We start from the raw sequence: 10631 nt of genomic DNA on the forward strand, positions 1-10631 counted from the left end.
AGGACAACTGTGTATCCGGTTCCTTTTCAAGCAAATGAGGCAGAAGTCTAAGATTGCGCAGGCCCGTAGCCATGTTCTGGGTTTCTGGCCGTGAGGTCCACAGTCGAAGCCCCGGTGGGGTCGGCGAAACCCCAAAGCAAGAGGATTTTTGTGCTTTATGGGTCTAAATAATGCTATAAAAGCAGATATGTTTGAAAATGACTGTGTCTATGTGGGTCTATAGTGCATTAGTTGGGTTAGAGGACTTATTTGGAAAATTTAAAGAAGAGGATACGCCAGAAAAAAGGGGGTTTGCTAAAAAAGGGGGTTCTCCCGAACCATAAGACCCCCCCCCCGGATACGGGCCTGTTGCGCCACAATGGTGGTGGACGGTGACCACTAGACTTTCTGTACAAATTTGCTATTTCCTATATATTTTATTGCTTATCCTCAATTCAAAGAGAGAAATAAAATGTGTGTTTGCATGCATGTTAGTGTTTAGCCTAGGTCCCAGGCACTATTTTTGATTACTAAATCTTTATTGCACTTAGTGCGCGCCACATCTAATTTAATTGGCGTCTCATACCCTGTTTCTTTTTTTTTGGATTGGGATTTTTTTCTTTAACATCTCTCTAAATTAACTGGCTCGTTGGTAGCGCTGTCTATGAGAAAATCAACCAATGTTTCGAAGTAACTATACAAAAATAAATAATACAGTAATGGACTTGTGCCAAGTCTAGGTTAGGTTATGAGCCAAGTTTGCAGTGAGAGGTAAATTGTTATTTTTTTTTATATATATAAGTATTTAATTTTAAGCGCATCGAGGCTCTTGCATTTTGTGCTATATAAGTATAACAACATCATCGTAATTATTATTATTAACATTATTATTATCATTATCATTCTTAGTGCTTTTTATTTTGATATTAATTTTTTATTAGGCCTATAAGTTTTTCTTTACCAATGTTTCGATGTAATTGTGCAATGATTTTCTGAATAAATTCAAATCAAATCAAATCAAATTATTATTATTATTATTATTATTATTAATTATTATTAAATCAATCAATCAATTAATCAAGCAATCAGTCAAAACTTAACACTCACCCACCCCCTAAACCACTCTTCCACTTACTCACTCACTCACTCACTCACTCACTCAATCAATCAACTAATTATTTGTTAATCATAGGCATTATTACAACCAGGGTTGTAATAATCTTTGAGGACCCCGAGGTCCTCAAAGATGGATTTAATCCCCTCGCTGTGCATTTCGCTTGTGTCCTTAGGCAAGACACTTTACTCTTCACCCAGAAACCTGGTGGGGTTACCTGCTCCTGCGCTGATTACCAGCAGCAACACTTAGCATGTAGACCCAATGACCAGGGAAAAGAACCGCAAGGAAGAGGCGCAATATAATTGACCGTACCAATACCAATACATCGTATTTAGGACCTTCATATATTAATTTATTTATACATTCTTTCATTAAATAATGTATGCATGTTTTTGTTGCCTTCCTTTTCCCTTCTCTCACGAGCCATCGAACTTGTCATCGCTCTACAGATAAGTTCAGAATCTGACGCTTGATTTTGATTTACTAAACTAATTCTGGCAACTCTAACACATATAAATTTTGAATTCTGACAACAGAATTAGGTTTGATCACCAATTCGCCATCATATTGTCGTTGAACACAAGGATGAAGGATGGAGCTATGGTATTAGACATTGAAAGTCGTGGTTTTAGAAATAAAATGTTAAAATCTGGCGTTATTAGTGGCAGAACTGGATGACAAATCTTTGTCAGATATCGTTAGGAGCGCACAGTAGGTAACATTACTATTTTTGAAGAGAGAAGTGTTACTGTACTAAAGTGCATTAGCGTCCCAAACTATCCTACGTTAAAAAAGTAGCTTCCGGTCGAAGTTTCAACATGAGTTGGGATATTATACACGCATAATGAGTAGAGCCACAGATAATGAGTACAGAGTCCAGAGGGCGGTGTACACGTTTAATGAATCATCTGTTATTAGAGTTATAATTTTTATTAATTGTTATTGTACTTCATTATAGTTTCTGAACCACGATATTGGTGGCGATGATTTTTATGCTTTTTCAATCACTCTCCCAACTACCGTCACTTAGACAAGCGTCAGTTTCTGCTCCTTGGCGGTCAAGCTCTAAGCTATCAACCGAAAGAAGAGTACCTGGCAGAGGAAATCCATCAATTTCCTCAGAAGTCTCAGATGCATCATTCTCCTCTGCCCTAAGCTCGAATACGAATTGTCTAGGCTCTTCCTGTACTTGTCCATTTATAGAAATACCTGGTATTATAACGTTTCTACGTTTTATTTTTCCATTTTTCTCTACCACTGGAGTTTTTTTTGTCTGTCTTCTGACATTCCCTTTGGCACAGTTGCGTTTTCTACCTTCGTCAATTGTAAAGGATTCGTCGCCGCTGCTCTGCTTAATTTTGCTGTTATAAAATGGGCGACACTGCTTGAACTCGTGAAACTCATGCGGTGATCTGTGTGATCCATTACTCAGTTTGCTGTTTACTTTATTTTCCAGTTCAGATACCCGCATCAACGCACGTCGAAGATCTGTGTTACGTTTTGTTAACTTCACTTTCAACTGATCACACTAGAAAAATCGAAAAAAAAAATAACACAAATACACAAATGTAACAACCATTGTAATACCAATAACAGCAACAGCGGCAACAAGAGCAGGGAACAGTGAAATTGTAATTTAACTGTTCCCTGACATGAGCAAGAGCTTGCTATTGTAAGAGCAAGAGCAAAATTGTTAAAAAATTATACTAGATTGACAGTCCGGCAGAGACTTTTTTTGTCTGTGATATCAGGAATAACTTGCCTACCTACATTATTAAATCTGCAACACTGAACCAATTCTCAAATTAACGGTCAGCTAAAAATACTCAAATGGACACTTAAGAGTCGGCCTAAAACAAATCTCGGAACCAAATGGTACCGAGGTAGGAGCAAGGGCAAATACAAGAAGAAAAAGCAAAAAGAAGAACAATAAAAACAAGAAGAAGAACAAAAAAAAGAGCAACAAGAAGAATAACACCGAAAAGAAAACCACAAGGAAAAAAAATAACTAGAGGAAGAAGAACAATAACAACACCAATAACAACAACAATTAGAACAAAAAAAACCCCCAAAAAACAGTCATAGTGATGACGAAGCCAACAATCTATCTCCATCATCATCATTATTATTAGTTGAGTGGCCGAGCGGTAAGGCAGGGGCGCCGCTACCTACATCCGTTACATTGACACTGGTTCCAGTCACTCTTCACCCATGGTTCGGTTGGTAGAAACAAGTCCTCTCGGATAAGGACTTTAAATCAAGGTCCAGCACATCTGGATCGTGTGCACTTTAGAGAACCCAATGCATCTTTCGGAAGAGTAGGGGGTTATCCTGATGTTATGGTTCATTTCAGCCCTTGTCGTTTTGGATGATGTGAACATGTATCTACCATGAAGCACCTATTTACAACTGCTAGGTAGTCACAGACCACGCCCGAAGTGTAGGGGTGATGTTTTTGGATCTGGATGTACTACAGACAAGACGAGCAGGACATTAAGCTGAAGCTGCAGTTTCCTAACTATAGCATTGGGTAATCTATAAAGAACTCCATTACAGTTAGGACGCGACAGTGCATGGATCACTTTTGTGGTGGCATCTTATTTTAAGTAACGCCTGACATGTTTCATGTGGCCATTTATTAAATGCATCAACTAAAATAAGGAACATTTGTCCCTGAAATGGTCTAGCGAAATCGGTAGGAATTCTTTCCCAGCGCTCCCTCAAAGCAGGTTACCAGGGATGCATAGGCACTGTAGCTGGTCTATTTTGTATACGTTGATAAGGATCACATGCCTTACCCAACTGTTCAATTTCAGAATCAATATTCGGAAAGCAAATATACGAACGAGCAATGCTCTTCATTTTTACAGCCCCCACAGTGCAAAATCATCCATGACCCTACCACGAGACTTTGAAGGAAGTACCACTCGTTCTCCCCACAAAATACAACCATTCTCAATCGATAATTCATTACGTCTTCAATAATATTGCTCTATGGCTTTATCATTTGACATCTAACCATTTGTTATTAAACGTTTCACTTTACCTAGCTGAATATCCTTATAGGACTGCGTACAGAACGTGACTGAATAAGGAATAACAAATGTGTTTGTTTGCCCTTTCTTTTATGAAAATGGGCGGGTGGATTTTTTACCCAAGATTACTCATCAGATGGAACAAAAATTAACCCACGGTTGACATTTTGCAATGAATTTTGGCCTAGAATGGCAATATCGTATATCAGACAAAAACCTAGACAACTTTGTAGGACATCTGGCAAAAAATAAAGATCAATTTACCTACATTTTTTTTTTTTCTGCCCATATTTTGTCAGTGAGTTAGGGGCGGGTGGGAAGGACAAACAAACATTTTTTTGGCTTAAGGTGTGATATATACTTACGTGTGGAGTGATGGAGAGATTTATTTTAAAAAAAAGTAAAATTAAAAATTCGATGCACTGTTTGATGTTTAGCCTGTGGAGAAGACGAAGTGTAGGGGTGATGTTTTTGGATCTGGATGTACTACAGACAAGACGAGCAGGACATTAAGCTGAAGCTGCAGTTTCCTAACTATAGCATTGGGTAATCTATAAAGAACTCCATTACAGTTAGGACACGACAGTGCATGGATCACTTTTGTGGTGGCATCTTATTTTAAGTAACGCCTGACATATTTCATGCTGCAATTTGATAACAAACTGTCCTGCACAAGACATATTTTATTAAATAACAAGGTGGAATCATGTGTAACACTAACATTGCGAACTTCTGACAATGGGGTAATAATATAGTTGAACATTCTGATGTATTAATAATAGGCCAGCTGGCACGGAATTTAGGCTTAATGTATACAACCTCCGTCCTGTTGATGTTGAAACAAAGCATGTTTAAAGACAGCCATGATTAGACATCATTTGCCTCCATACAATTAACAGCTTTTCCAGCAAAGACAAGGATAGTAATAATACAAAGAACTAATTTAGAATCTTCATAATACTATACATTACAATGAACTGACGCTAAGTGTAGATGGAGAGATGCACCTGGACATGTTTTTTGACGACAAAACATGTTTTGTGAAGACAAAACCATGTTTGTCTGTACAAAACATGTTTTGTAAATGACAAAACCATGTTTGTCTAAAACATGATTTGTAAAGACAAAACATGTTTTGTGAAGACAAAACTATGTTTGTCTATACATAACCATGTTTTGTGAAGACAAAACAATGTTTGTTAATACAAAACATGTTTTGTGAAGACAAAACCATGTTTTGTAATGACAAAACTAAGTTTGTCTGTACAAAATATGTTTTGTAAATGACAAAACCATGTTTGTTTATACAAAACATGTTTTTTTTTAATACTAAACATGATGACACTGATGACAAGTAGGAGCTAGTGCTTTGAATGTAATATTAATTTATGTGCTAATGGGTAATATAAGGGGATGCTAAAGGGATATAAGGGGAAGCATTTTGGTGGGTTTCACGGAACCCATTTTGTTGACAATATCTACCTAGCATGAATCTCACCTAGCCTATCCTACGGGTAATTATCCCATTGCTAGGCTTGGTGTAGGTGAACAAGCCCATGATGGTCAATATTTGAATTTCTTACCTATATTTTGGTCGCTACACCATACTATGCCAAGGGCCACAAGCTGTTACTCAGAAAAGGCTTCCTTCATGGATTTCATTTCGCATTCAGAGTGTACTTTTTGAGAATATATATTGTTAATTGAATATGTTTTCTATATTATATAAAAAGTTTTCCATAATTTTTTTAATGACCCGTCGAACTTGGCCCCTCCTGCCAAAAACAGCACATTTTGGGAACATGAGTAGAAATATTTTTTTTTAGCCTGGTTCACGTCGAAGTTAAGTCACTTATCTAAATCTTGAAATATGATGCGATTTTTCCCAAATAAACAGCCAGCCAGCTTCGAGGCCGTCGACGTTACGCGGTGGAAAGGCTTGTTTAATAACGTCTATTGTATTTTACGAACCTCTAGTACCAAGGGGTTCGAAAAAAGGGACAAATTCGTCAACTACTGTACTGATCAGGTGTCAGATTCTACTACCTAGCCTAGCTATCCCCTGGATCTGGATCAATACTGGCGAAGGACCGCTGGGGTATATGCGCCAGTGGTGCGTCTCTAGGTGTGTACACAATACATCAAAGCAGACCAAACATAACCACTTAGTGCAATATTAAAACCACATAGCAATTACTTTTTTTTTTAAGTACATGACAAGCGTCTGCTTCATCAAATTGAAGCCCATAACTTGACAGTACATGCTTCTAGGTGGTGCAACGATAATTGTACCATCGATTATGTTTGTCCAAAGTGTAGATTTAAAAACAGGTAATGATTTAGCTTGTTTAATATTCTCTGGCAATAAATTCCATGCCCTTATTTATTTTATATTTGTCACTTGAGCATCTTACACTGTTAATTCTGAGGAGTTATTGAAACTCCCCCTGTAGGGTAGTTATAACCCCCAAAGGGGGAGCTATTTTTTGGGAGTTATTTTAACTCCTTAAATGGTATTAAAGTAACTCCTTAGGGGAGTAAACCTTAAGTTTACTCTCATTCCACTCCAAACTTATACAATGTTATAATGTTTGTATTTGGTTTGCTGGAGTTAAATTAACTTCATGTTTAGAGTAAAACAAGCAGAGTTAAAATAACCCATCCACAGAGAGTCAAATTGATCCTATCTCATGAATTTAGCAGAGTTAAATTAACCCATCCACAGAGAGCAAAGTTGATCCTATCGCAAAGCATAATGGCAGAGTTAAAATAACCCATCTATCAGAGAGTTAAATTGATCCTATCACAAAGCATTATGGGCCCGCGTTATTCAAGAAAAAAGTTTTGTGTCGCCATTATTTTTCTGTGTCTCGATGTTGAACGAAAATGAAGAGTTTGATTGATTTTTGTCGTTTTTTTTATTGGAATGTGTTTGAAGGTATGTACACAATAACATAGTATTCTTCTGAATATTCACGTTAATTTATTTTACTCTGATTTAGGCAACATTCTGTGTAGAAAAAGGGGTCTGGCCTAGGCCTAGGCTCTGCCAGACTGTCGTAGTACCGTATAGTCTAGTAGTTGCCTGCACGGAGAATTACCTATCCGCCGCGCAGAAATGTGGCATAGGGCCTAGGCCTAGAAGAAATCCGTCGGCGCATTTCGAAAAATAAGTTCCACGCAGATTTTTCCAAAAATTAGGCTTTTGACCAAACCTAGGCCCTATAGCCTGGCTTATAATTAATATAGTATATAGTAGGCTTAGCCTAGTAGGCCTAACAAATGAGCCTAAAATAATGCAATTGTTTTTAATTATGCAGCAATTTACGATTCCGCGCACCTATTTTCTAGCGATTTTCCTCGCAAATTTGAGCTGATATTTGAGATACTCAGCCTATGCCTATCCTAGGCTCTGCGCAATTAAACAATATTTGCAGTAGGCCCCTAGTACTTTTTAAGTATGGCATAGGCAGCCTAGGGCCTAGGCCTTCTAGGCCTGTACTGGCTAGGGGTACTAGGCCTACTCCTAGGCTAGGCCTAGGTAGTTCTACTACTCTAGCAGGCCTAGGCTAGATGTAGTGACGGCCGCCGTCTGTTCGAGAGACCGATCAACGGTAACGACCCCTAACCCCGGCATCTGTGTTCTTGCATATCCTGCTCTCAGGTGTGCAGAGGAGGATCGCCGAGATCTTGGGGAATTGTCGTCACTCGTACACTGGACTTCATGCAAGACGCATCATACCTAGCTAACGCTACATGATTTGTTTATGTGTGTCTGGTGTCCGAGTCTACACAGGAGTACTACCGTACTGCATATTGGAGTGCTGCTGTGACTGATTTATATATTGGAGTATTGTCGCCTTAAGAAGATATCCCATTGGATAAAGATAGGCTCCACTCGGTACCTTTTATATCACGGTATATATATAGGCAATAATTACTACATTGGCGCTGCGAGCAAAAGGCTTGTCAGTGTAGTTTAATTAATTATATTATTAAATACTACATTGGCGCTGCGAGCAAAAGGCTTGTAGACATTATTGTTTTTTAGTGCATGTGTAGGATAGGTACTACATTGGCAAGGTATAGTACAAAAGTACTATAATAGTTGAGAGCTAGTAATAGGCATAAGTATTGTGTTTTCGCACGTACTTTGTATTGCGTTACTAGCGGCTCTGTTTTTTGATTAGTTAGGTTTTTTTTCGGTGGGGAGAAGTGTTCGGGGCCGGCAATTGGATTACGGACCGGCGAGTACCCTCACAACTATAGAGACTAGGCTTTTAGCGTAGTTTTTAAATAGGGACATTGTAGAGGGAAGCGTACAGGGCCACTAACTATATCGTGGTGCGGTCTGTCGAGTACCTCTACAATTAGTTTTTATAGACTAGGAGTATTTTAGTTAGGCGTATTTTGCGGTTCGTTTGTTTCAACCTTTCACGTCGGCGTGCCTTCGTACGTCGGCTGTTGTGTGAGGTTGTGACGCGTTGCGGCCGTATTACGTAATACATAGCGTGGGCGGGAAGAAGTGTGCGAGACACGCGTCTCGCGCATAGACGGAATTATCCCACGACTATTAGATTACGTATAGATTAGAATTAAAACATTTAGCTAAGAGATAGTTAGGTATTTTAAACTCTGTTTTGTTGAAGAATATTGTGTTAACACGTCGTCTAAATATTACCCTAGGCCGTGTGTGCTGTTTTATTGTGCGGAGCTTAGTGCATATCTCCACTAACTCATTTGCATACAGGTTAATCATTCTGGTTTTATCCACAAGTTTTCAATAACTATTCGTTTCATTGTAGCTTGTGTGATACGTGTTATTTTAGATATTTATATTTGTATTCACATTTATACTTGCATATCTATTTTTACATTTTAACCAGATTACTTTGGATTGCAGGTTTTAAATTGATATTTGTGAAGCATTGATTTTTTTTATCTATTGTATAATTTTATCATTGCTAACCCACTTATTTTCAATTTTAGCCTATTTAATCTTTGACCTATACGTGTACGTGTGATCTTTCCCATTTACAATGTCGAAGGTTTGATAAACGTTTCGGGGAGGAAGATTTGCCTGCCGTCCTGCAAACTCGATTGGAAGCCGCCACTCAACGTGAAGACGAATCCATTGAGGAGTAGGGTGATCGAGTTATGACTATGACCCGAAAAGCATATAAAGATCTGCCAAAGGCCTGGATCCGTCAGCAAGCTGCTACGAGGTTCTGTATTGGTTGCCGGGATGCAGAGGCTGGGAGATATGTCCTCCATAAGCATGTTACCACTCTGGCAGAAGCTTTGACCGAGTATGAACAGTACGACAGTCTCCGTTGATTGTATGGCACTAAGAGAGGGAGCAGATCTCGAGATATTGGAAAACCCCTGATCAGGTCTGCTACCCATGTCACTCATCGTTCATCAACACCTCCTGCTTACTCCGATGAAGAGGATGAGGATGAAGATAGCGACGATATCGAGACTGCGGAATGTAGACAAGTGGGTAAACGTTACAACCGGGATGGTAAATCAAGCTATCCTCGATCTTCTACCCATGAAATGCAAACTGCTGTTACACCCGCTAGTAAATCGGTCCCTACTAGCCGAAAACCATCTCCATCACAATCAAGTTCTGATAGTAGATTGACCGCCCTCGAAGATCAGATGGTGGCTGTTAACCAGAAGCTTGATGCGGTGTTGGAAATGCTAAAACCGCGGGGGATCGGTGCTATGAATGTCACCAGGCGGGACATTGGCGTAAAGACTGCCCGCAGTCTAAACAAACCAGGCAGGTTGGGGCTCAGGGTGAGGAACCTTTAAACGAGTAGGGGTCGGAAGCCATGGCCAGCTAGCCGACCATCCTCATTGTAGCGGCCAACAAAAACAAGAAGACCAGAAAATCAAGAACGACACAGTTTCTTCTGATCCTGGTGGGCCTAGCAACACCGTTAGTCCACAAAATATACATCTTGTTCCGGGTGGGTCTAGCAATGCTGCCAGTCCACAGAAAACATGTCAAGAAACTGTGACGACGTCAAACAATTCTGGTTCACTTACTGCCTCTCATTGTATTAAACCGGGGGACAGTAATGAGTCAACAACAACAATAACAACGACAACAGAAGAAATAACTATCAGCAGAGTAAAGTCCGAAAACGCGCTGCATGCAACTGCTCTAGTCAACAATGTAAAAATTAATGTAGTTGTAGATACCGCAGCCGATTACACCATCCTCTCTGATAGGGTATACTCTAGCCTTGAACCAGCACCACCTATTGTAGCAAAATTATCCTTTACCCAAGCTGGGAGGGGAACATCCATGCCAGGCTATAAGGTGGGCCCTGTTAATTTTCGTTTAGGTTCAAACGAGTATAGTAGATTTTTTTATGTAGCTCCTATTAATGATGAGGTGTTATTGGGTGGGGATTTCCTCCCTCCCAACAAAGCAGTAATTGACTTCGGGAAGCTACTATTAACTATTGGTGACAGCACCATATCTC

At 39.3% G+C, this 10631-nt stretch overlaps 1 protein-coding gene across 1 annotated transcript in view; it reads right to left on the bottom strand.

Moving 5' to 3' along the window:
• Positions 1–1135: 1135 nt before the first annotated feature.
• Positions 1136–10631, bottom strand: part of LOC117106355 — a 60038-nt gene continuing 50542 nt past the window's right edge. The window contains exon 5 of the mRNA XM_033247725.1: positions 1136–2624. Coding sequence (XP_033103616.1) covers positions 2097–2624 — 528 coding nt within the window. The 3' untranslated portion in view covers positions 1136–2096. The remainder of the gene's footprint in view (positions 2625–10631) is intronic.

Source organism: Anneissia japonica, unplaced genomic scaffold (genome assembly GCF_011630105.1).
Source record: "Anneissia japonica isolate Jap-2015-1 unplaced genomic scaffold, ASM1163010v1 scaffold288115_len170739_cov164, whole genome shotgun sequence".
Classification (NCBI taxonomy): domain Eukaryota; kingdom Metazoa; phylum Echinodermata; class Crinoidea; order Comatulida; family Comatulidae; genus Anneissia; species Anneissia japonica.